The sequence below is a fragment of the Ambystoma mexicanum genome, chromosome 1p (genome assembly GCF_040938575.1).
Source record: "Ambystoma mexicanum isolate Mex_15411 chromosome 1p, UKY_AmexF1_1, whole genome shotgun sequence".
In the NCBI taxonomy this organism is placed as follows: Eukaryota; Metazoa; Chordata; class Amphibia; order Caudata; family Ambystomatidae; genus Ambystoma; species Ambystoma mexicanum.
The window spans coordinates 1,103,870,029-1,103,897,553 of record NC_090921.1 but is presented as its reverse complement, the minus strand read 5'-3'; the positions used below and the strand labels follow the sequence as shown (position 1 = coordinate 1,103,897,553).

At 48.8% G+C, this 27,525-nt stretch overlaps 1 protein-coding gene across 3 annotated transcripts in view; it reads right to left on the bottom strand.

Annotated features, from left to right (window-relative positions):
- HASPIN (histone H3 associated protein kinase) overlaps positions 1 to 27,525 on the bottom strand; it is a 734,185-nt gene that overhangs the window by 120,014 nt on the left and 586,646 nt on the right. For all 3 annotated transcript variants that reach the window (XM_069604709.1, XM_069604710.1, XM_069604711.1), the window contains 3 exons: positions 17,545 to 17,636; positions 8,191 to 8,270; positions 7,989 to 8,077 (listed from right to left, as the gene is read on the bottom strand). In XM_069604709.1, coding sequence (XP_069460810.1) covers positions 7,989 to 8,077; positions 8,191 to 8,270; positions 17,545 to 17,636 — 261 coding nt within the window. The remainder of the gene's footprint in view (positions 1 to 7,988; positions 8,078 to 8,190; positions 8,271 to 17,544; positions 17,637 to 27,525) is intronic.

The window sequence follows — 27,525 nt, the reverse complement described above, 5'->3', positions numbered from 1 at the left end:
GTTATGCACCTTGGGATAGGAAGGTGTTGTGATCCAAAGGTGCAGTGGCACACTACTAAACCGCTTCTGCTGTTCATCTGGGATGTCCTGAGTCGCCACCGCAGTTTTTCTCTGTAGAACTATTTTCTGCTGGCTAGCTGCCCGTGTCAAGCTCCTCAGTCTTCCTGGGGACTTCCTCATATTTTTTCTTTTTTTCACTCTTTGTTCCTCCTCCTGGGAAGGCTTATTGTTCTTGGTTTGAGTGGTCATTGGTCTGAGGTTCAAGTCCATGCATGATTGGATCGTATAACTCAACCTGAAACAGATTATTTCACCATTCCCAACCTGTACTTTCGGGAACTGCCACTGGGAGTATTTACCACTGGGCTCTTGGCTAGTAGGTTATTTGAAATACTTACCTTCAGGGGTCCTGGACGGGTTTGTTGCCACCAGCCTGTTCTGTGCACATAAAAAAGGGTAACAAATATTAGCTATGAAAAAAAGGAGGGGGCTGCGCTAATAAAATTCTAAGAAGAAAGTGGAGAATCTCTCCCTGCAGTGGGGACTATAGGGACTGCCCAGTGCACCCCAAACAAAATGGGTACCACAGGTGAGTGTGGATAAAAAGATCTCACTCATCCCAAAAATCAACCAAAGTCCAAAAGGGGGTCACAACTCAACTAAATCCCTTCTACATTTTCTAATGGGAGATCAGCACACCCCATCTTACGTGGGGTGCTGATGGGTTGCATGGAATCCCCTTTCTCACTGCTCCTGTAACATTTCTGTTACAGTGACAAGCATAATGGCTGGTGGCAGTGGACATGTTCTACCGACATTTGTGTTATTTTTACCCGCAGGTTGTGTTCACAGCCTCGGTTCACAGATCGAAAATGGTTGCTTCTTTTTCTTTTTGGTTGCCATTTCTTGTGTGCTTCTACTTTCTTGGTCGTCCTTCCACCGAGCTGGGTTGGGGAGGTCCTGGTTTGACTTTTGTCTTTGGCGATAATCCCTCAGGAATCCGGCCAAGGCTCCACAGTGTCTGAAGACAGGAAACGAGGGAGGAGTCTGAAACTCTGCAGTTCTTTGTCTTCTGGCATGCCTGCCTAGAACAAGTTTTAACTTGCGATTTGAGCCATTCCACGACGTGCTGCTACCTTCCTGGGCTTCAAAATGCCAATACCATGGGACCTGCGACCATCCTGCGGTGCATCATCTTTCGAAGAACAAATCTTCCTGAAACTTTGGTGGACTCCTGCTGGACCGCTAGAAGCAAGATTCCACTCCACAAAGTCCCCTCACCAGAGTGCAGGACCTAGCAAGCGAGGTGAATCTTTCGGACAAGAACTGTTCTTCACTGGTGTCTCGGAAAAAACGCCATATCCACAGATTTGCGTTGAAGCGCGAAGAATCCTTTGCTCAGAGTCCCCGCTCACGAATGCTGCTGTGATATCTCATCCAGAGTCCCTCCTTTCATCACCACGACCTAGTAACAGGAGACTCGGCCTATAGCTGCTACCGTGTGAAGGCATCCATCTTCTTAATCACTCAATGTACTTTGGGACTCAAGGTAATACTTACCTAAAGTCAGTCATTTTGTCACTCCTGTGAAGCAGGGGTCGGGGGGCAAGACAGGGGTACATTTGTGCAGTTGGAAGTTAGCCCATTCACGTTCGCTGAGGCCAAACGCTGGAATGCTTGCCGGGAGCCTTCTCTAAAGTCCTTGAACCCTTTCACCCACAATAACTGTTACTCAACTGCTTCAGAAGATTTCCGCACAAACTCTTGACTTTTCTACAGCTTGTGCTTGCCTTTAGGCCACCCCTCTCCCCACTCGCCCCTCCATCTGCCCCTGAAAGAGACGCAGAACTAGATAGGGAAAGACTCCTAAAGCCTAGGCTGTTCAGTAACTTACCTGGTGTTTGTGTTGTTTCTATCATAGGGATCAGAACCAAAGTTCTTACTTACCTTTGAATTGTGTCACTATTCTAAAAAGTAACTAATACGTATTGTACTTGTTTGCTACTATGGTTAGTTTAACTGTATTATTCCTTAACCAGAATAAGTTACAAGTGCTGCCGATAACTTACTTGCTAAAGTTAGTAGTATAACTAAAATATTCCTGCAATAGAATGTTACATGGTTTTACTACAAAGCTATCACTTATCTCAGAATTGTTTCCACTATACTAAAAAGTCATTAGAAGTTCTGCAAAAGGTTTACCTGCTCGTGTTGGTCTTGTATCTCCATGTTATTCCTGAAACTGGATAACTCCCAAAGTTTACTAAAAGAACAAGTTGCTTTCTTACCTGGTAACGTTCTTTCGATGGAATGGTCCGACGACGTATTCCATATCTATGACATGTAATCACCACAGCTGTGCTGCTTCGGAAACTTTTGCCTGCGTTCTGCGTCGATGCGCCGTCGTCGAGGACCTCCTCCGACGTCCGACATCATCCGATGTGATAAGTAGGACACACGACGCCCCTAGCCTCAGTTGTAGTTATTTCCCCCAGAACGTCTGATATTAGTCAACTGCCAGTCAGACACAAAGCCTTGCGGAACGTAAGCTACAATCGCAAAAGAAATTCTGCAGCGGGGAAGGCAGGGCGGGAGCGATATGGAATACGTCGTCGGACCATCCCATCGAAAGAACGTTACCAGGTAAGAAAGTAACTTGTTCTTCGAGGGGATTGGGTCCTCCGACGTATTCCATATCTATGACAGACTCCCAAAGCAGTACCAGAGCAAGGAGGAGGGAAAGAATTTAGAATCAAAATTTAGAATAGCCAATCAAATAGCAGAGCAAAGGACCGCCTTGCCAAAGGCCAGATCCTGTCCTCGGATGGAATCGAGGGAATAGTGACGTACAAATGTATGTACTGAAGCCCAGGTGGCTGCATCACAGATGTTGCGAATAGGAACACCCCTCTGCAGGGCAGTAGATGCAGCCATACCCCTGGTAGAATGGGCCCACAAGCCAGCCGGTGGGTCCTTACCCGCCAAGCGGTAACACTCCGAGATGGCCAAAATAATCCAGCGAGACAAAGTCTGTTTCTTCACAGCTTGCCCCAAACGCTTTCCAGCGTAACCAATAAAGAGTTGATCGTCCTCTTTGACCCGGGACATGCGTGAAACATAAAAGCTTAAAGCTCTCCTAGGATCAAGCCTATGGAGCCTCTCCTCTTCCTTACCAGGATGCGGAGGAGGATAGAATGCCGGAAGAACAACCTTCTGGGCCAAATGAAATTCCGTCACTACCTTCGGAAGAAAAGAAGGACGAACTCTAAGGACAACCCGGTCCTTGCGAAATACAGTGAAGGGTGGCTTAACTGAAAGTGCCTGTAACTCACTCACTCTGCGAGCGGAAGTAACCGCAACTAAAAACACAGTTTTCAGAGTTAACAGCCTCAAAGGGCAAGAATGTAAAGGCTCAAACGGAGCACCCATAGAAACTTAAGAACAAGGTTTAAATCCCAACCGAGCACCAGGAAAGGTGACGGAGGGAACACATTAGTGAGCCCTTTCAAAAACTGTGAAATTAAAGGGATTTTAAAGTAAGAACACTCTTCAGACGAGCACTTAAAGATGGACAGCGCCGCCAGGTAACCTTTAATGGTACCCACTTGCAAGCCCCTGTGGGCCAAAGAAAGTAAAAAGGACAGAACCATGGGGATGTCACATGCAAAAGGATCCACATTCTGAACTCTGCACCAGTCGCAGAACTTACGCCAACGGTACAGAGACTTTGTTGCTGGCCTTCGGGCCGAAAGCAACACCTCCATCACGTCTTCAGGGAGGTCCCAATCCTTATACCTCAACCTTTCAGAAGCCAAGCGTGAAGGTTGAGGGATCTGACCTCTGGATGGAGAACCTGACCCCCCCTCCGGTGAGAGCAGATTGTCTCGGTAGGGAAGACGACGTGGAGGGCAGACGGACAAGTCGAGAAGGTCCGGGTACCACGTCCTCCGAGCCCACGCCGGAGCAATGAGGATCATCCGGGAACCGAACTTCTGTAACCTCCGCAGCACTTGCGGGATGACGGGGACTGGAGGAAACGCGTACAGCAGCGGGAATGACCACTCCACCACGAACGCGTCTCCTAAGGCTCCTTTTGGAGGAAATTCCCACTCGTGAGAGATCGTGCTCTGCCTGCTCAGAGTGTCCGCCGTCACGATCATCACCTCCGTCCAGGGAAGCCAAAATGAAGCCCCCTTCATCAAGTTGCCTTCGACGGCCCACCACAGAAGGTCCCGGGCGACCGAGGGCGGCACCTGAACCGGGTCCGACATCCTGCCGGAGGACTGCGACCATTGCGTCTTGAGTGCCCACTGCAAAGATCTCATCCGCAGGCGAGCCTCTGGCACCAGAAGAATGCAGGATGCCATGAGGCCGAGCAACCTCAAGAACTCGAACGCTGGGAGCGTCTGGGCATGCTGAAACTTGTGCACCATCTGCTGAATGTGAAGAGCCCTCACCTGGGGAGGAAAACACTGCCCCAGGGAAGTGTCGAGCACTGCTCCGATGTACTGGAGCCGCTGTGTTGGCGTCAAAAGGGACTACTTTAAATTGAGGGAGAAGCCCAGCCTGTGAAGGGAGTGGCAAGTGACGGACAGATGATCTAGGACTTGCTCGGGAGAGCTCCTCCTGATCAACCAATCGTCCAGGTAGGGGTAGACGTGAATCCCCCCTTGCCTGAGATGCGCTGCCACCATCACCATGAGCTTGGTGAAAACCCTCGGGGCAGAGGTCAATCCGAACGGCAGGACCCGAAACTGAAAGTGCGAGTCGCCAACCGCGAACCTCAGGTACTTCTTTTGCTTGGGATAGATCGGCACATGGAAGTAAGCATCCTTGAGGTCGAGTGACACCAACCAGTCCTGAAGGTGAAGGGCCTGGAGGACATGAGAGAGAGTAACCATCTTGAACTTGTCCTTCCTGAGGAGTTTGTTCAAACCGCGCAAGTCCATGATGGGTCTCAATCCCCAGTCTTTCTTCGAAATCAAAAAATAAGGGGAATACCATCCCTTGTTCCTCTCCGCTACAGGCACCAGTTCTATGGCGCCTTTCTCCAGCAGGGCTTGGATTTCCTGCGCAAGGAGCGGATCCGGACTCTGCAAAGAGAGGTTCCCCGGTGAATTGTCGCGAGGCATGTGCCGAAAGGGAAGACAGTAGCCGTGGGTTATGATCTCCAGAACCCACACATCTGAAGTAATGGCTTGCCACTCTACAAGATGCTGCGCCAGCCTTCCCCCAACCGGCGAACCATGGGACATGGCCTCATGACTGAGTGGGAGCGGCTGCGGCGTTACCTGAAGGCAAAGAGGCAACTGCCCGAGCGGCCTTGGCACCACGGGTACCCTGTCGTCCACCTCTGGTACCCCTGCGTTGGCCTCTTTGACTGCCAGCTCCTCTCGCTTTACTGAAGGATGAGTAATAGCGAAAGGAACCACCCCTCCACTGCTGTCCACTAGGACGAAAAGGCAGAGGTTGTCGAACTGCAGCGCCCAACGACTTCGCTGCAGCTTCTCAAGGCTCTCGTCAGCCTTGCTGCCAAAAAGGTGTTCACCGTCAAAGGGCATGTTGAGGAGCCGGGACTGCACATCAGGAGCAAACCCCGACTTCTGCAAGCACGCAAACCTGCGTATCACGGTGCTCGCCGCCATGGACCTACTGACGCATTCAGCCAAGTCCAAACCCGACTGAACGGACTCACACATGGCATCCTTACCATCCTGGACCATAGCAAGGAAACTATCCCGTTCGTCCCCTTCGGGAATATGTTCAGCCGCTAACGCAACACAGTTCCACAGAGTGTGTGTGAAACGAGACAAGGCACAAATGGAGTTGGCGGCCTGAAGCGCCATACCACCAGAAGAAAACACTTCGCCCAGCCATCAAAACATTTTGTAGGGTACGACGCCTGCTTTGCCGGGGCCGTGGCCGCCTGCACCACCAAACTCTCCGGAGTGGGGTGCCTGGTCAAGTAGCAGGGGTAGCTACTGGCTGGACGTTATTTTCGCGACAAAGATCTGCCCACCGCCGGGAGACTCTCCGGAGCAGTCCAAGCCGCCGCCACCCTTCTCTGTAAAGCCATATGGAACGGTAGTACCGGGTCAGTTGGGGGACCAACATCAAGGATGTCCGTTAGATCATCCTGCACAAACTCCCCTGGGGGAGCAGACCATCCCAAGTACTCAGAAACCCTAGCCATAAGGCGCCAGTACGAGGAATCGGCATGAGAGCCAGGCTCAGGCCTACAAAACTCCACCTCCGAAGAGGTGTCCAGTCCACTGGCATCATGCAGTGACTGCCTCAAATCGTCAAACTGACTATGGCCCGAGACAATTTCATCTGGAACCTGACTAGGAACCAGGCCATCAGAATCCTCATCCGCCTCTGAAATATATTCCAGGTGGCGAAAAGAAGGCACCCGAGAGTGCTTGCTCTTAACCAGAGCCTTCCTAGGGGGTTCCCCCGTGCCACGGGGTACCTCCGACACGAAAGGCGTCGATGACGTCAAGCGAATCGGCGCCGGCGTCGAGAGAACAGGCATCGGCGCCGAGAGGATCGGCGTCGACGAAATCGGCGTCAACGTCAGATGCAGCGCCGCCAGCATCGGCGGCGTTGACACAGCCCTCGAAGCCAGAGCCCCGAGCGTGTCCTTCGACGACCTGAACGTCGACGGCTTCGACGACTTCCTCGGAGCCGAAGCCTCGAGAAAGCCTGTCGACGCCCTCGACGCCTCAGACGTCGAGGTCTTCCTCGAAGACCTCACAGGTGCACACGGTCTCGAACGCGTCGAGCACCGGGACCTGGAACGAGTACGTCGAGAACGAGTCTCCTTGTCCGAACGGGACCTCTCCCGTGACTCGTGCCGACCACTCTTGCGAGCGGTGTCTCTCGACCTCTCACGACCGACCCCACTCGGGGGCGCGGACGGCTTAGTACCCTGCGACTCAAGAATCGCCAACATTTTCTTCCCGAAGGAAGCCCATTCCTCTGGCGTCGCACTGCTGGTGGGGTAAGCGACGTGCCGGGCAGAGTCCTCCGAAGAGGACCTGGAAGACGACCGGTGTCGGCGCTTCCGAGAATGCCTCGAAGAGGCAGAGGAGTGGCGAGACCGACTCCTAGCAGGAGACCCACGAGACTTCCGACGATGACGCGGAGAGTCACCCCTCAAATCATCCGTCGAAAGCCCAGCAGACTTCGACTTCCGGGGCTTGGACACCCGACCTACCGACAACTTCTTCTTACGTTCGCGTAAGGCTTTGGACGTGAGCGACTGGCAGTCGATACAGTCATCCGTGTCGTGGGCCTCCCCGAGGCACCAGAGGCAGTCTTCGTGCGAGTCCGTCACCGACATCTTGGACCCACACTCCCCGCACTTCTTGAAACCCGGACGCGGGGTCGAAGACGAAGTAGAAGACATCTTCACACGAAGGATTTTCACAAAAACGAACAAGTTCGAAGAACCGATAAGAACAGAACTCCAAAGAGTCGAGGCGTTAATCGAGATTCACGAAGCAACACGTTAGCGGAAAAAACGGAACTGAGGCTAGGGGCGTCGTGCGTCCTACTTATCACAGCGGATGACGTCGGAGGAGGTCCTCGACGACGGCGCATCGACGTCATCGACGCAGGAAAAAGTTTCTGAAGCAGCACAGCTGTGGTGATTACATGTCATAGATATGGAATACGTCGGAGGACCCAATCCCCTTGAACAGTGGTTACTTATATAAAAAATAAATCATTACTTTTACATAACTAAGTGCTTAAGTGTTTCTTTGGACCATATTTATGCTACAGGTTTTTTTTTGTACCTTCCTACAGCCCTATCGCCCTCCCAATATAAGTCTGGCTGCTCTACCATAACCTTGAGTGGTACAGGCTCATACTAGGGGTTGGAGCTCTGCATCGCCTAGTAGATAGTTTTATAAATTCCTTTGGGTGGACTTTAGAAAAGCTTTCCTAACAATAACTGCATGCCCTTCTTCAAGCCAGCTCACCGGTGCTCAAAACACAGTGCCTCCTCAGCGACGGCTAGTGCTGCAGTGACCTGGTGTAGGATGCTCTTGGCTGAATTGACAGATGAGAGCTGCAGAAAAAAAGAAACAATTTTCAAGACCCAAACAGTGAATGCAATGCAAGCGACAGGCCATCAAAAAGGGTGAAATGGCATTCATAGGCATAGGTGAAGGAAGCTCATACCTCATACTTCATGTTCTCCAGATCGCTGCCACCAAACTCAAACTCAAGGATTATAAATAGCTGACCTTCCCCAAACAAATCTATAAAGAATAAAACAGATAAACATGGAGCAGTGTATGAAAACAGACATGAAATAGAGGCTAAAGGGACTATGTGTGCAGGTTATATACAGTTAATATATCAAACACAATGAGCTCAAGAAAGAGAGTAATGATAAAATATAAGACAAGCATCTAGGCCACTATACCACAATGAGGGCCAAGGACCTCTCCTACAATGGGAGCCCTTTGTGTTTACTTCAGTGAAAGTTCCCATTGTTCAATATTTAGGCTTACTGGCCTACCAGGATAGATGGAAGAAGGAAAGGCACTTTCATTAAATGTCAACTGGTGCATAGAGCTTAGCGTTGAAGGAATATATTCACATCAAACAGATACAACCATCTTAAGTAAAATACCAAAGATGCCATCCTCAGAGGTACACAAGTTAAACCTTAATACTTTTTATGTTTGACTTTACATAAACGGCCAGCCTTTTTGACTAAGTGCTGCACTAATGAAAACATGGCATCATCTAATTATATAGGCAGTTCAATTTCCGGTAACAAAATCACACCATACTGTGTAATGAGGTCTACAAAATCTTGCCCTATTTTTTTTTCAGACCACACATGTTTCAAGACAGTAATCTGAAGGAACAGTCAGTTAAACAGTGTTTTGCTACAGGTCAGTAGGACAGGTGCGAGTAATACAATCGTAAACCCTTTCTTTTGATCCTCTAGATACAGTTGGACATTTTAAAGATCGTAACGGCCCCAAAGAAGCTCTATTTAGGGCCAACATTTGTTCTGTTGTATGTGGAATCCCTTCAGTTATAGTATAAGCAGTGTTTATAATTGTTGGCCGATACCCATGTTTCAGTAGCTGACACTTTTTAGGTGTGTGCCAATCATCGTGCAAGTGGCAGAAGTTTGCCCGTTTATCTAGATATATTTATACCCCAGCTTCTGCCATGATAACCCTTTTTTACACCAAACCAAGTCTCTGAGACGGCAGTTGGCAAACAAAATTCTGACACTACAACCCTCACAATACATACAGTCGAAGGATTCTCAGCATTGGTATTGCTTTGTTCAAGATCCCCCTCATCCCCAGGTTATCAGATAGGGCTTTTGATAAAAGACGCCTGCAGACATTTTTGTTCCCATGACTGCAGCCTTCAAACGTGCACATGAGATTAATCTTCCTCCAGCCGATTAGTGGATCTTTTTTCTATAATGGTCTTCTGCATTCTCCTTTTGCCTCATCACATGTTGAACCATGGAATTTTTGGGTGTCACAGGTATTCTCTTTTTAGGTGCTGCCAATGCTCTCACTCCATAATAATTCTGTTTCTTGCATATTTCTTGTGCTGTGTTGACTTCTGGGTTGGATATGTTTGTACTAAATTTTGCCAAGGATGTATCTTTAACAGTCTGGCAGTTCTAATCCTGTGTTCTCTGCATAGTCCCAGAGTCTGTGGAACCGGTCTCTTTATGCTTCTCAGTATGCCTTTCTGCGGAGGACCTCTCTTCCACCAAACACAGTAATAAATCTTTGATGAGGTCCAGAATTTCCTATAATAAAATCAGATCCTGTATGTGCTATTCTCTATTTGTCAGTATTTTGTTTAGTTCCACCATCTCCAACCTTTTCCTTAGCAGTTGCAGGACGAGGAACCCCTACAGAGAATTTACACTTCTACCCGTTCGGTTGTTTCGTCCCTGCAGGGTAGGTAAGAGACCTCTGTTAGCAACTCACTTGGACTTCCGTTTGCTGTTCACGACCCTGTAAAAATTGTATCTTCCTTCTTGTGCATTTGTAAATCCCCTATCGGAGGGGGAGGGGTTGTTTGATGGGAAATTAATTCCCTGGGAGTCATCCAAGTTACTGCGATTACTATGACTGAGTGAAAAGGAGACTGACATGTTAAGTTAATATGTCCAGTGTGGACTCGAAATTGGTTAGATCTTCCGTGGGTAAGGCTTTGCAAGATTCCAGCTCCAAATCGGCTAAGCCTGAACTCTCAAGCAATGTTTGATTAACAACGTTTCAATTATTGCTTCGGGTGCTGATCCAACGTTTGTCGTACTTGGGTGGACACTGTTTCTGCCACCTTTGGCGCTCGACCCTCAGCATCCATATCCAGTATCACTCCAGACGTGGACCTGTTTATCTCTCTCAATACTCAGACACAGATTCTCACATTGTTCGGCCTGAGTCGTTAAGAGCTTTGGTAACTGTAGTGATGAATGGAATTCACCACGGTCCATGGACTGTGAACAAATATAGAAATTTGAAGTTGAAGTTGTTTTACTAGGATCAGGGGCTGGAAACTCACTCCAACTTTGCCATTAGGAGGAGCAGATAGGAGCTGTTTATTAGCATTACGTTTCACGACCCATCTCAGATTTGGGTGTTCCATGTGTGTCTCTAAAGTGTTTGTTTGAACATTGCTAATCCCTGCAGCGTCATGCTTGTTCTTGTCTACACTTCCCTTTCTTTGAACAGCACCCTTAGATCCTGGGGCTTTTTTCATTTTACATCTATTGCCATGTCTCCATATCACTCTTGATCCTCCTCAACTGATCATCCATACTGAACTTGTTGGTTGCCACCATGACCATCCAGAGGCATGGAAACTGCTCTCCTGAACATCTGTGAAGACATGCTTGCAAATCTTGACTAACTCCCCTGCTGTTCTCTTTTGACACGGTCATTATAGACTTATAAATAGGCTCCAAAATACCATCGGCATCAAAGACCGGGCACTGGATTGGCTGACCTCTTTCCTCACTTACTGCCCTTCCCAGTTGCAGCTGGGCCCTTTCTCCTCCACCACTTCACTCTCTATCTGTGGCGTCCCCCAGGGCTCTGGCCTATCACTGTGGCTCTTAAATATCTTAAATATCTATCTTGCCCCTCTTGCTCACTTGATCTCTTTCTCTCATTTCCAGTGTATGCCGATGACACAGCTTTCCTTCAAACTTCCCTCCTCTTCCTCCTCTCTCAGCCCCAACTGTCTGACAGTGTCATGATGCCTACCTCCAAGGAGCCAGGTCCGACCCAGCAACCCCAGAGGCAGGCATCATTCTCCCCAGGGAAGTGCCAGCGGGCCCAAGCTGGGGCCCTTTGGACACAGTCCTGGCGCCTTAGGCGCCAGGCTCATGTTGGACCCCTGTCCTGGCGCCTTAGGCGCCAGGCTCATAAAGCTAGACATGTGTTCAAGTGTTTTAATGTGCACTTACCTGATGCAGACCATGCTGCTACATCCAGGCCCTCTTGAGGCCTGAATGGAACTACTTTACCTGTGGGACTGCTTTCCACCTGGGTGTGGTCGGGGAAGGATACATACCTGATCCGTGGAAGGATACATGCCTGGAACTTCTTCCAAAGCTATTTAAACCACGCCCGATCAGCAACTCACGCTTCGCGTTGTTCTGCTCCTCGCAGCTGGACGCTCACTGTGTCAGCTCCTGCATCTGGACTTCAGCCACGCCTGTCAGCATCCTGGGTTGCCTGCAAAGGGAGATAAGAGAGAATTGGTGAGAGAAAGAAGACCTTACCTGCAAAACCTGCATCACGGGGACATCACACCGACGATCCTGAAAGGGAAGACATCATTTTAAAAGCATTTCGCTTCGATCGCTGCAGCGCTGCATTTCACTCACCTTTCCTGGGCGCCTCCATCTTCAGCAGCGATCATCCGGATGCGCACCCACTTCCCAGAGCCTAGAGAGAAAAGACAAGAAAACAAGGTGAGAGAAGGAAGGGAAATAGGAAAAGCTCAGTTTCCTTCTAAGACTTACCTGTTGGGTCATTCCCATTTCATTTCGGGTCCTGCCGCTTCCTGGCATTCCAGACCCCGGCCCCAATGGGGAAAAAAGACAAAGACATTGAATGAGCGAATGCAAAGACATTACCTGAACGCTCATCCAGAACTTACACTTCGGGTCGGCGCCATATCTCCGGCATTCCGAACCCCGGTCCATAAGGGGAAAAAGACATAAGCATTAGCGCTTGCTGCAATAAGACAATGAACATTATTATTAAGCTTGAACTTTTGAACTTGCAACAGAACTCTTACAGCGCCTCACCTGAATAGTCAAGCTTATTTTGAACTCCCATCAAACCTCAATTCAGTGAAGTAACTGGGTTTCAACGCGCCCCTGCATCAGAAGCAGGATGGAGAACTCATCCTTCCAGACCCTAAGGTGAGACTTCACGGGGAATCGTGGAAGGGTATCGAGGAGGGTTGGAAGGGAGTGGGAGGCTTGAGCATTATTCCGTCAGTAGGTAATACTCCCTTTTCACGCACAGGGGAATATTCCTGCGAGCCAGAAAAGCCAGAGTAGAGGGGCCCTTCCTGTCCATCATCAGAGTCCTGCGCTTCACCATTGAAGAAGCATCAGCACTCGAAGCCAGACCTGCGCCTCCGTGGGAATCAGGTGAGCGTGACAGACAGCTATCCAGGAATGGTGTGCTGCTAACAACATCTGTTCTAATGGCAGTAAGATTGAGATCCTTCTCATCGGGATACCTGCCCCCTCTGTTTCCCTCCTACCCTCTGGCCGCCTTGCTTCAGCCCTCCACCCTCAACATCCTGTGAGGCCAAAAACCTTGGGGTCATCTTCGACTCTTCTCTCCTTCACCCTTACATCCTGGACCTCGCCAACAAGGCCCACTTCCAGCTTCCCCTCCTTAGAGGCATTCTCGCTTTCCTCAGAAGCTCAATGTTTCCAAAGCTCTGGTCCTCTGCAGGCTGTAAAGGCCTCTTCCTCAATCTCCTCCTTTCCTCCCTAAGCCCCCTTCAGCAAATCCAGAATAGGGCTGCAAGACTTATCCTTGGCCTCAAGCCCAGGAACACTATCTCTCAAGACCGAAGATCGTTCCACTGGCTCCCAGTGGTCGCGAGGATCAAATTAAGACCCTCTGCATCATCCACAAGGCTTTCTGGGGCCTGGGACCAAGCTATCTCCAACTTTCTCTCCCTAAATACCTCACTGCTAGACGCCTCCGTTCTTCTAACTCCAACTCTCTGCTTGTGAAACGCTTCTCTTAGCAGAGAGTGGTGGGGCAGGTCTCTCTCCGGCTGGTGCCTCTCTTTGGAACAGCCTCCCAGACTTGAGCTGGACCTCTAAGTTCCAGAAACTCCCCAAAACTCTGCTTTTCTCTCCCTCTCTCCCTTGCCTGCTAATCATCCCACTGCCGCTGAGACTGGGGGCCTGGATCTTCATGAATATTACAAGTCACCAGGCCCCTGCCCAGTCGATACCAGCACCCCCCGCCACCCCACAGCACTGCCCTTGCGGACCCTCCACCTGGTAGTTAACATTCCACCTTTTGGACTCCTCTGATCTAGCACTTGCACGTCTGAATGCCACATGGCATAGTAGGACCACGATTGTAGATTTACTATTTCTTGCCATTATTATTTACTCCCCTTGCTCGCACATCCCCAATCCCCACTTTGCCTTGTGGTGCCTGCATACACAATTTTGTTGTATAGGCACCTAACAAATGCTCAATATATACAAAAATATTATCACATGCTTGAGACCAACGAAAAAAGTGACACATTTTCTGGAATGTTCTCCAACCCTCCTGTGGCTACTAGGTCTCCTGAGTCACTGTTTGAAAACCTGAACCATGAACTTAAAACAACCCTGGACATACTACCCTCGCCACTATTATCCATTGTCAGGACTGGCTGGGATAGTAACAGGAAGAGTAACAGGAAGAGTTTGTACATAGAATTAACATTGTGCATTCAGAGCTGGCTGGGTTAGTAACAGGACGAGTTTGTACATAGAATTCACATTGTGCTTGCCCAAGTCAAGATGGAGAGAAAGAAACTTAATCTGATTGGTTAAAGGAACAATGATATGTTTGGTTTGCCTGATTGGTGGAAAGGACAATGGGTTTGATTCTTGGGAGGTGAGCAAGATTCTAAACTGCCTTTCATCCATAGAAATTCAGTGGCTGGTTGTACATTAGTTAAGCTCCTTAAGTAAGGCCCTTTCAGAGTTCAGAAAATTTACCAAAGAAGTAAGAATATCGTTTGCTGATCCTGTATGAACAAGAAGACATCAGGTGGGATCGTTCTTTTAAAGATTTTAAGATTTTCACAGTGAACTTTCATTTTCTTTTATAAGAAAACTTAAAGAGTTAACAAGTTTCAAAATTATTTGAGAAAAGAGACATTTACAGCTAAGTTACCATAAGGAAACAAGTTTGAAGATTGTGCGTTGAAGTTTAAAGTTTATTAACTGCGTGTAATGTACTTCAAGACTGTTTAATGTGTGCGCGAGTTCGCGTGTCGTCGTTTACGTGTTTTTGGAAGCGCGCAGGTATTCAGAGCGATAGAGCGCATGCCCAAATGAATTGCGCGAGTGAATTTTAGCGCATGTACATTTTTAACGTGAGAGACGTTTCAAAGAAAACGCGTGTTGGGTTGCGATAGAGCGCGATTCCATTTTAATTAAGCGCGAGTTGTTTTTAACGCGTGAACTATTTTACGTGAATTACGTTTCGTTTCTCCGCGTGTGTTCGGTAGCGATAGAGCGCGAGTCCATTTTAACTAGCACGTGTATTTTTATCGCGTTTACGTATTTTTTCACACGTGCGTGTTTTGCTAAGATGCGCGTGTGTATTTTAAACGCGAGGACAATTCTTCACGTCTTCTGATTTCACGTGTTTAACGCACACGCTTATCAAGAAAGAAACTATACGTTTTTATGTGTAAATAAGGAAACAATTCACACACAGAAGGAAAGCAGCATTCCAGAAAGTTCAAGAGTATCTATTTAATGTAACTTCTGCAAATGGAATTCAATACTTCAGAGAAAGACTGCATTTTATAAAAGCATTAAAAACTACATAGAGTGAAAAGAACTTTAAAGCAAGAAGAATATCTAAGTCTGTAAGGTGTTTGCAAGGGTCATCACTTTAGGATTCTAAAGAGACTTGAGTGGCTTGAACTATATGCACTAAACAAGATATTATTTACAAGATATTCCACACAGATAATTAGCCTCTAAGTTTTTTACTGAGGTTTAAGAGGTAAAGAGTTTAGAGTTTGTTTAGAATAATTTTAGAAAAGAAGTTTATATTATCATATAAGTAACCAGGTGTATTTGTTTACTAAAGATACCAGAGCCTACCAGAGGGTTGCAGGGCTGCAGTGTGTCCGTTGTTATTTTCTCCAAATTCCCCTTTCCCTTTCTTGGGGTTTTCAGCTCAGCTTATACTTAAGGGTTGAGAGGTGAACTCCTGGTGAGGGTCTGTGGGGCCAGCATCAGCTCCTGTGGAATTCAGTCAAGCCGGACCCTGACATCCATACAAATATTAAGCCGCCCACCAAAGTCAATCTTTGGTTTGACTGTGAAGTTGCAGGATTACAAATATCAAACGGAATTCGAAAACCGCTGGCATAGATCTAAAGACCCTGAAGACAAAAAACCCTGTTAACATCGCTGCAAGGTGTACCACACAAGTAACCCATGGATGAAGAAAGCCTGCCTTCCTGGCCGAATTGCCTCTTAGCCAAATCCCTCTGCTGAGCTGTTCTGCATTACAAGTAAATCGGATATCCATCAGAATGCTCCTCTTCCCTGGTAGCCTTCCAATCATTTGGAGACTCCCTCTGCTCCTACCTCGTGGAAAAGAATTAAGCAATCAATCTGTCAATCTAAACTTTTTGCCTAGATCCACTTGTAACTAACCCGTTGTGAATGCCGCCTCCTGCACAATCAACTTTATTTGCCAATCACAGCTTGTGTTGACAATTAACAACGTAAAAGCATCTTCCAAAAAGGTTTTTTTTGCAAGTCCACTACTCAAAACTAACACCCATGGCTCTACATATAACTTCTCGCTGACTCATCTCCCCACTCAACAGCATCTCTCAAACTAAGGAAGACATTCTGCAGATGGTCTTCGGGGACCTGCGTCGGCTCTACATCACATTTTTGAATGCCTACTCCAGATTCAGGACTGGATGATAGACAACACCATTTACTTGAGCACAGTGACAGTGGAGATTATTTCAGCAACTCTATTTTCTCAGCTGTGCCCTTCTTGGTCTCCTCTGCACTCTGGGAGTCATCTTTGACAATTTTGTCTTTTTGCCCGTGGATGCCGAAACTCCTGAAGAATACCAAATTACAGCTCCACATCCCAAGACAAATCCTCCCACTCCTTAACATGACCCAAAGATTACATTTTTGCTTTACATTTGAACTTTCTTGCACGATTCACAAAAGAAAATCCATTAAGTGAATGCCCATCTATTTTGTCCGTCCTGATGAAGGCCGTTCCACCCACAGCAAATTTAAACAGCTCCCTGTGGCCGAAACAGTTGTGTCCACAACCAAATCTCTATACAGTATTGATTGCACATACTGCTTATTAAGCTGATTTCTTCAGCGAATCTGATGTGTGGTTTTTACAAAACATAAAGGGACCTTCTTGCATTACTATAAATTATCACTTGCAACCGTTGTACCTTTATTTTTCAATGCTTACATTGTAATGTTGCTATATATTGCCTTTCCTGTGATGCACTTTGTTTACTAATCATATGTGAATATTTTACACCAAACTGAGGAATGGTATTGAGATGTTTAAATTAAGTTAACTCATTAAAAATCCTGTTTTTGGGTCAAAAATGCATTCGGGCTTGCCATGATCATCAGATTTTGTGCTGTGCCTACAGGCAGACAAGGCTGCCAAAATATCCAAACAAAAGGGTGCAATACCGACTCCAGTGGGGATTACCAACAGGTTTTGCCCTGCTGGAATGTTGTTGTACTGTGTCTGGATGTTCATCACAGTTGAGTGTGTGTCATGGGTTGCTTCTCAAGTGTATGGGCCACTGTTGTCTATGTTTACTGGTTAATGTTAATAAGGCAAGATGGACAAAGAAAGTGATATGTTGGTTAGTGATTGGGAACTTCGAAGACCAGAAAACATACATGAACATGCTGAAGGTGCAAGCACCACAGATCCAATCCCCCTGAGCAGAGAGAAAAGACTGTAAAGAAAGCTGAGCGATTGGGTACTGCAGGCCGAGCATGAGCAAAACTTTTGATGCACTCTGCCTTTCCATTTCCTCTGCTAGTGCACTCCAGTGTTCCCCTCCCAATACAGGGCATGGACATTTCCTGGTGTAGGAAGTATGTCAAAGAGAGCAAACAGATGTTACAGGAGGGACAAAGTATGAAGATGAGATTTGAATTAAAAAAAACAGCAGTGGCTCTTTAAACTATCCTTATGGCAAGGCACACAGAAGATCCCATTCCACTGCTGTTCTCACCTGGACGGTCATTGTCGGACCCCTTGGCTTGTTCATACTTATCCCAGGCTTGTAACAGATGTTTTGGATATGCACCTCTTACACAGTGCACTCTGAAAAGCAAAAAAAGAAAACCAATGCTGAAATCATAGATAATGGTACTTGGAATTACTAAGTCAAAACGCTTTGGCAGGTATACAGTGCATCAAAAAACGACAGACTTTACTAATTTGAATAAGAGTATGTATACAATGGAATATCACAGAAAGAATACTAGGATTTCAAGGCAAATAAGGAACAAGTTACTTACCTGTAACTGTTGTTCTCCAGCATGGGTCTGGCATGGATTCACATGCTCATGAATATTCCCCGTCGTCAGGCTGGGAATCCTCGGTAAAGAAAAATCAGTATCGTTTCTGATCTGTCTTTCGTAGAAGTAACCAATCACTGATCTCTGCGTCATACTGACCACAGCCAATGACTGCCATCTCCCTAAGCCCCGCCTCTGGCAGCCATCTTCAGATTTGGTAGCACGTGAAGTGGCAGTATGACCAAGTGAAGAGCCGCAGAGGGGTAGGCGGGAGGGTTCTATGTGAATCCATGCCAGACCCATGCTGGAGAACAACAGTTACAGGTAAGTAACTTGTTCCTTCTCCAGCATGGGGTCTGGCATGGATTCACATGCTCATAAATAAAAGAATACATAGCAGTACACACATGCACAACCACGGGAGGTGGCAACAGGCTCAACATTAAGCAATACAGCAACTCAACATTAAGCATCTCTTACCTTCTCACCAGGCTCACCTTAGGCGAACAGGTTGAGCAGCACTGCTTGGCCGACCCTGGACTCCTCCCTGGAATCCCGGTCGACGCAGTAGAATTTCGTGAAGGTGTGCGTCGATCTCCACGTAGCAGCCCTGCAGATGTCCAGCAGGGGCACACCAGATAGGAACGCCGTGGTAGCTGCGATCGCTCTGGTGGAATGGGCTCTCGGACGGACGGGCAGCGGTCGGTTTGCCAACCGATGACAGTACATGATACAGCCGGAGAGCCATCTGGAAATGGAAGCCTTTGAGAGAGCCTTCCCCTGATTGACAGGTCCAAAGTTCACAAAAAGTTGTGACGTCTTCCGAAAACTCTTCGTGCGGTCCACGTAGAACTTCAGCGCTCTAGCCACATCCAGCGAGTGCAAAGTCCTTTCAGCCGGCGACAAAGGCGACGGGAAGAAAACAGGCAACACCAAGCGTTCGTTGAGGTGGAAGTCCGACGGCACCTTGGGCATGAAGGAGGGGTGCGTCCTGAGCACTACCCTCGTGTCGTGAAAAGTCAAGTACGGGGGCTTGCAGGAAAGGGCCTGGATCACTGCCACTCGTCGTGCGGAGGTGATGGCCACAAGAAACGCTGTTTTCCACGACAAGAACTTCAACGGAGCTGAGTGCAGAGGCTCGAACGGAGGTCCCATGAGCTTGGTCAGCACCACGTTTTGCTCCCACGCCGGGGCCGGAGCCTTCACCGGCGTGAATTATCTGAACAGTCCCTTCATGAATTCTTTCACCAGACGATGAGACCACAAAGACGTCCGTCCCGTGGTTCTGGTGTATCGGGAGATCTCGGCAAGATGAATCTTGATGGAAGCGTGCGCCAGTCCAGCCTTGGCCAGCGTCAGTAGGTACGGCAGTACTTGAGGAGCCGTAATCCGTAGAGGGTTAATCTTCTGTGCATGGCACCAGACAGAGAACCTCTTCCATTTGTGTCCGTAGCATTTAAGAGTTGAGGACGCCCTGGCCTTTGGAAGAACCTCTCTGCAGTCGGCCGGTATGTCGTAACCTCCAAACTCTAACGCTGCAGGAGCCAGGCCTGCAAGTTCAGCGACTTCGGGTCGTGATGGAGGATGGCGCCTCCTTCCCTGGAGAGAACATCTGCGTCCACCGGCAGCTTGATTGACGGGGACGCTGACAAGTCCAGAAGGTCCGGGAACCATATCTGCCTCGGCCACGCAGGTGCGACGAGGATCATCCTGCACCGTGACCTCTTGAGCTGGTTGATGAGCCGGATCAGCAACGGCAATGGAGTGAACACGTATAGAAACAGGCCCTCCCAGGAGAACGAGAAAGCATCGCCCATGCTCCTCGGCTGGGGAAACCTGCTGGCGAACCTCCGGCACTTGGAGTTCGTCGCCGTCACGAACAGATCGATCTGGGGAGTGCACCACCGTCGGAAGAGGCGGTCCACTAGATCCTGTCGTAGTTCCCACTCGTGGCACGAGCGCAGCTCTTTGCAGAGCAAGTCGGCGATGGTATTTTTTTATTCCTGCCAGATGAAACGGCACCAGAAACATCCCTTGGGCGACGGCCCAATGCCACAGATCCTGCGCCTCCTTGGACAGGGCTGGGGATCTGGTACCGCCCTGCTTCCTGATGTAGAACATGGTGGTGGTGTTGTCGGTGAAGATCCTCACCACCTTGCCCTTGAGGGACCTAAGAAAGGACCTGAGGGCCCAAAACACTGCCCGGAGCTACAGGACGTTGATATGGAGAGACTTCTCAGTCGGAAGCCAAAGGCCTCTCGCGTGCAGATGTTTGGTCTGCGCTCCCCACCCTTCCAGGGAGGCATCCGTGATCACTGTCTTCTGGTGGTCCGGGGTCTGGAAGTCCATGCCCGCCGTCAGATGCGCGCGGGTGCCCCACCACCGGATCGCTCGTCGGAAGCTCTCGTCGAGTGTGATCCTGTCCTCGAAGCTGCCCGTCGTCTGAATCCAGCGAGCGTCCAGGAACTCCTGTAACGGTCGCATCCGAAGCCTGCACAGGCGGATGAGATAAATGCAAGAAGACATCATTCCGAGGAGGGATTTGATGGACCTCACCCTGGCGGCGTCCGCAACCAGCATCCGCTGCACCTTGCCCAAGATGGCCCTCGTCCTTTCCTCCGACGGAGAGGCCAGAAGCGCCACTGTGTCCAGTTTCGCTCCCAGAAACAGTGCGTCTTGCGCGGGCACCAGGTGGGACTTGGCGTAGTTTATGGAGAATCCCAGGTCCGTGAGTAGTTGGACGGTCCTCGCCGTGTGCTCCGCGGCGAGTTCCCTTGTCTTTGCTCGGATGAGCCAGTCGTCCAGGTAGGGGTAGACGTGGATTCTCTCCAGGCGCAGCTGCGCTGCCACCGGTGCAAGGCACTTGGTGAACACCCTGGGTGCCGACCTCAATCCGAAGGGAAGGGCTCTGAACTGGTAGTGACGCCCTTGGACCACGAATCTGAGAAACTTTCGGTGTCCCTTTAGGATGGGGATATGGAAGTAAGCATCCTCCAAATCCAACGACGACAGGAAATCACCCTCCTCCAGCTGACCCAGGACGTGCTGGAGTATGACCATCCGGAACTTCTGTGCCTTGATGAATTTGTTCAGTCGTCGTAGGTCCAGGATGGGACGCCATCCTCCTGTCTTCTTCTTCACGAGGAAGTATCTTGAGTAAACTCCGGAGCCCCGAAGCCTCTTTGGGACGAGCTCGATGGCGCCTTTCTTGAGCATCGCCTTTACCTCCAAGAAAAGTTGTGGGACGTGATGTTCCTTCCTGGCCACGGGGGGGACGTGCGGGCACTTCTTTAGAAACTCGAGCGCGTGACCCTGGGCCAGGGCGTCCAGCACCCAACGGTCGGTGGAGATGGACTCCCACACGCTAACGAAGTTCGCCATCCGGCCTCCCACTGGGGTGCTTCGGTGGGGGCCCGACCCCACGGCCGGTTCAGTCCTGCTTCGACGAGGCTTTGCCGCCTTGTCCTCCCTGGCGACGACGGCGGGGTCCGCCCGACTTGCCTCGTCCCCTGTAGGTGTAACGCTCACCTGATTCCCACGGAGGCGCTGGTCTAGGCAGGAAGGTGTCTGTGACTCGAAAGGTGATGTGCAGGACTCGGTTGGCTTCTGGGGCTGAGCCTCTTCGCACTGTGTGTCGAACTCGAAGGGTGAGATTTCTGCAGGTGAGAGAATATGGGGGTTAATGATCTGGGCAGTTGAGTGTCTCTCTCTCTCTCTCTCTCTCTCTCTATTCCCAGCTTCCCCGTAGAATCCCCCAGGTCAACGTGCTCACCTTAGGTAGGTGAATGCTGGGCTCTCCATCTGCGTCTGGTGCAGGGTGCCGTTGCCAGTTCCTTCACTGGGTAAAACGTAGGCCTCTTAACATCAGAGGATCGCTACCGCCGTTAACTGCACGAGCGGTGAGTTTCCGGACACCCTTTGTCCTTAAAGTCTTTAGGTGCGAGGGCACTTTTATGTAGATCAGGGTTTGGTATAATGCTTTCTCCTATTTGTTTTGCAGGGCTCTGGAGATAGAAGATGGTGTGAAGGGAGCCGAAGCTGGAGCCAGAGTCTTGGAATGGGAATGAAGCGCTTGGAAATGCGTGAGTAAATGCAAGCGCTCTAACTGTTTCTTTTCTCTTGCAGCTGCGGGTTCGTGCTGAAGAGATGCTGGAAAACGCCGGAGTATTTGCAGGCGTCCTATTATGGCGAGCGCGATGGGCGTAAGTAAATACCTGGCTAACGTCTCTCTTTCTGTCTTTCAGGTGCCGGATTGCAGCGTTGGAGACCCAGAGTGCCGGTAAGAAATAACTATGCCTTTGTTTTCACAGGCGGAGATGCAGCGTGATGAAATGGTCGCTGCCGATGGATCAGGTGAGTAATGCGCTTCGTATGAAGGTTGCCGTGCTAACCTGTAGTTTCTTATTTTGCAGGTGCTGCTGAAGACTGGATGCGGGGATGGTAAGTATTGTTCTTGCAGGTTCTGCTGAAGACTGGATGCAGGAATGGTAAGTATTGTTCTTGCAGGTTCGGGCCCGGATAGAAGAAAAGCTGGAACAGACTCGGTGAGCGTTCTGCTGCAGATGCAGAATAACGCGAAGCACGTTTCATCAATCGGGTGTGGTTTAAATAGCCTTGGAGTGCTGAGGCGTCTTCCTCCACGGCCCCGCCTAGGTAAGAAAAGAGTTCCTGTTCCAGAAGAGTTCCAGTGTTGTATCCAGGGAGTGGAGCTTGCCCCACCCAGGTAAGAAAGTAGTTCCGGCTTACTGAGGATTCCTATGCAGCTGGTAAGTAAGCAGCATGGTCTGCTGCAGGTAAGTCCACCCAAGCATCTTCATATAGATTATGAGCCCGGCGCTTCCAGTGCCGGGACCGATGGCATTGATGAGCCTGGCGCCACCGGCGCCAGGACAAGGTCCAAAAGGTCCCAGTGGGGACCGGCTGGTGCCTAGGATTAAGGTTAGGGGCCTGCTTCCAAGGACGTTGGGCTGGTCCTGGTTCCTTGGAAGCAGTGATCATGACAGTACCCCCCCCTCAAGGCCCCTCCCAAGCGTGTCTTCTCTGGGGGTTTTGGTTTGTCGGGGTGATTCAGATGGAATTTCTTGACCAGACGAGGTGCATGGACATATTCTGAGGGTTCCCAAGACCTTTCCTGGGGGCCGTATCCTTTCCAATCAACCAGATAATATAATTTAGATTTGGAGATTTTGGAATCTAGGATGTTCTTTACTTCGAATTCGAGTTCTCCATCTACTAAAACAGGTTCTGGGAGTTCGGTCAATCGGGTTTCTGGTTGTACTGGTTTTAGTAAGGAGACATGGAATACTGGATGTATTTTCATATGAGAAGGTAATTCCAATTTGACAGATACCGGATTAATTATAGCAGAGATGAGATAGGGTCCAAGGTATCTCGGAATGAAGGTGCGGGGTCCTTTTAGAGGCAGGTGCTTAGTGGATAACCAGACCTGATCTCCTACTGCGTAGTGAGGGGCCTCTTTACGGTGTTGATCTGCTCCTTTCTTGAATTGAGCTTTAGCTCTTTGCAGATGGGCAGTGGCTTCCTTAAAAGCACGAGCGATCTCAGAGTGCAAGTGATCCACAGCAGGTGCTTCGAATTCTTGGGGAGGATCCAGGTTCGAGGTCCTAGGATGGTGTCCATATAATAGGAAGAAGGGAGTCTTCCCGGTTCCCGAATGAGCCGAATTGTTATAAGTGTACTCCGCGATCCAAAGAATGTCCTTCCAAGGGTTTTCAGTTTGTTGGAGCATGCAACGTAGATATTGCTCTAGAGTTTGATTTGTCCTCTCGGTTTGTCTGTCAGTTTGGGGATGGTGACTGGTTGAAAGTCTCACATCAATTTGGGCTAACTGACAGCAACTTCGCCAAAAGTGGGAGATGAATTGACTTCCCCTATCGGAGACCAAAACCGAGGGAAAACCGTGTAGCCGAACGATGTTTTCTAAGAATTCTCGGGCCAATACTGAAGCTGTAGGTAGGCCTTTCAGGGGAATGAAGTGAGCCATCTTGGAGAATAGATCCACGACTACTAAAATGGTATTATACCCTGAGCATGGAGGTAAGTCCGTGATGAAATCCATGGACAGGGAGGGATGTCTAGTGGATGTAAGAGGCCGGCTGGTTTCTCCTTCTGACTTTTATTTTGGGCACATACACCGCAGGAGATTACGAAGTCTCTAATATCCTTCTTCCATGATGGCCACCAGAAATGTCTTTTGACCTTTTCCATGGTTTTGGTAATGCCAGGGTGACCCTCCATTAGTGAGTCGTGATAACAGGAGATCACTTGTTCTTGTATTTTCTCACTGGGCTAGTACAATCGTCCTCGGAAATATGGAAGGTCTTGATCTACAGAGAATTCTTTTCCCTTTAATTGCCAGTCCTGTTATTCGGCCGGAGTTAGGATTGATTTGACTGTAGTCTTGATGTCTTCAAAGGATTGAGCGCTGACAAAGCCCAAAATCCTTTGTTCTGGGATTATGGGTATTGGTTCTGGATTGGTCAAGTGTTCATCTTTTACCATCCGGGAGAGGGCATCTGCTTTTCCGTTTTTACTGCCTGGTCGATAAGTAATTATAAAGTCAAACTCAGCCAAAAACAGAGCCCAGCGAAGTTGCCTGGAAGACTGAGCCTTGGCCGTCTTTAGATATTGTAAGTTGCGGTGATCTGTTATTACGGTGACTGTGTGTCTGGCTCCCAAAAGATAATGCCGCCAGGCTTTAAAGGCCGATCTGATAGCTAAAAGTTCCTTGTCTGTAATTGAATAGTTGATCTCGGGAGCCGAGAATTTGCGAGACCAAAAGGCTACTGGATGTAATTGGTGTGTGACCGGATCTCTTTGTGATAGAACTGCCTCCATAGCTAGACTAGAAGCATCCGTTTCCACGATGTAGGGGAGTTCTGGACGAGGATGTTTTAGAACAGGTGCAGAAATGAATTTAACTTTTAAGTCCTGAAAGGCTTGTTCTGCCTCCGTAGACCACTCAAAACGTTTGTTCTTCTTTAACAGAGCGGTGATGGGTTGGACAATTCGAGAGAATTCAGGAATGAATCTACGGTAAAAGTTAGCGAAACCTAACATGCTTTGAACTCCTTTTACAGAGGTTGGTGAAGGCCACTTGATGATCGCATCGACTTTTTTCGAATCCATATGGACTCCGTTAGGTGACAATATGAATCCCAGGAACTCAACTTCAGTTACGTTGAAAACGCATTTTTCAAGCTTAGCAAAAAGGTTATGTTGACGTAATCTCTCGAGGACTTCTTTAACGTGTTTCTGATGTTCCTCTTCAGATGATGAATAGACGAGGATGTCATCAATGTAGACAACAACACACACATCGATGAGTTCTCTAAGGACATCGTTCATAAAATACTGGAAGGCGGCAGGAGCGTTACAAAGTCCAAAGGGCATAACTTGATACTCAAACAGCCCATACTTGGTGCGGAAGGCCGTCTTCCATTCATCGGCCTCCTTTATTCGTACCAAATGGTAGGCTCCTCTGAGATCCAACTTTGTATATATATATGTGCGTCTTTGACTTGGTCCAGGAGTTCAGGGATCAAAGGTAACGGGTATCTGTTTTTAACGGTGATCTGATTCAGGGCGCGGTAATCTATACAAGTCCTAAGGTCTCCTTCCTTTTTCGGAACGAAGAACAAAGCCGAGGAAGCTGGAGATTTTGAAGGACGAATAAACCCGTTAGCTAGGTATTGGTCCAGATATTGTCTGAGGTGAAGATTCTCTGGCTCGGTGAGGGCATAAATCCTACTGCAAGGAGGAGTTGTTCCGGGTATCAGATCTATTTGACAGTCGTAAGACCTATGAGGAGGCAGGGTGTTAGCTTGGTCCTTCCGAAATACGTCTTGGAATTCCTGGTATTCGGGAGGTAATTTGGGAACCTCAGAAGAGATTGCCGCCAATGAGACATCAGGCCGAGAATAACAAGTGGTCAAACATTCTGGAAACTGAACCGTCTTTGCTCGCCAATCGATCCGAGGATTGTGCTTCTCTAACCAAGGAATTCCCAGAATGATCTGGAACTGAGGAGCCTTGATCACATCGAACACAATTTTCTCCCGTGTCCACCTTGGCTCACTAACGTCCCTTTTTGGGTGGCGTGCGTTACTGGTCCGGAGGCTATCTCCGTGCCATCCACTGTAGTAATGACGTCTTTTACTGCCTTAGGGACAAGGGGTAGATTCATCCTTGATGCCATTTCACAATCCACATAATTACCGATTGCTCCGCTGTCGATGTAAGCTTCAATTGCATGCAAACGATCCGGACGTTCAGGGCTAATGAGGACCATAGGCACCACGAAATGCGAGGTCACGGGACAGATTTTAACGCTCGGCAAGAGGACCTCTACACTTGTCGGGCTAGGTCGTTTCCCTGTTCAGAATTTGTGGCACTGGTATCTGCGGCTCCTACAACCTTCTTAGCTGGTTTCACAGGACAGTCTCGAAGAAAGTGCCCCGAGTTTCCACAATAGAGGCATAATTGCAGCTGTCTTCTTCTTTCCTGCTCCTTTTGGGTTAAAGGTCCTTTCATGCCCCCTATTTGCATGTGTTCCACGGTGTCAGCTCCCCTAGTAGAGGTCTGTGGTTTAGAAAACACTCAGGCGTCAAATTTGGAACGATCAGCCTTCCTGTTCTGTAATCTGTGGTCTAATTGAACAACTAAGTCAATATAGTCTGAGCATTCTTGTGGAGGATTCACAACTTGAGCTAACACATCCTTGAGCTCTCCACGCAGGCCTCTGTAGAAAAGCGTTATTCTTTTATCCTCAGGCCATTGGGTTTCCACTATAAGTCTGTTGAATGAAGCAATATAAGTCAAGAGTTCTTGATTACCCTGCCGTAATGAAAGGAGTTCATTGTCTAAGGCCTACCCTTGTGCATGTCTTGCGAACAGTTTCTCCATGCTGGACTGGAAGGCCTGGAAATCATGAAGAACCAGATCATCCTGAGTGACTAAAGGGATCGACCAATCTGCGGCACTGCCACTGAGATAAGAAAGTACGAAAGCCACCTTGGTCTGATCTGTTGGGAAGGCAGCTGGTCGACATAAAAAGTGTAGGCGGCACTGGTTAATAAACACTGCAAATTTCTTTGGGTCACCAGAAAAGCGTTCGGGCGGAGCCAAGGGCACATTACCAGGTAGATTGATTTGCACAGGATTTGAGGATGCTGAAGGATAACTTCCTCCTGGAGCGGGCAAAGGTGTCTGTCCTGCCTGCGTTTGTAGAAATTGCCTAGCGAGATCCTCTGTTCGCTCCTTGGATATTATCAGCTCTCTTCTTAGAGAGTTTGTTTCCTGACGAGCTGCATGTACTTCTGCTCTTAGTTCCCCAAGCAATTGGGCCAATTGATCAGTGTCCGAGGTTTCCATTGCGCCTGGGTAGGAGTTTTGCGGTGGGCTTCGCGTTCTGTAACGCTCACCTGATTCCCACGGAGGCGCTGGTCTAGGCAGGAAGGTGTCTGTGACTCGAAAGGTGATGTGCAGGACTCGGTTGGCTTCTGGGGCTGAGCCTCTTCGCACTGTGTGTCGAACTCGAAGGGTGAGATTTCTGCAGGTGAGAGAATATGGGGGTTAATGATCTGGGCAGTTGAGTGTCTCTCTCTCTCTCTCTATTCCCAGCTTCCCCGTAGAATCCCCCAGGTCAACGTGCTCACCTTAGGTAGGTGAAT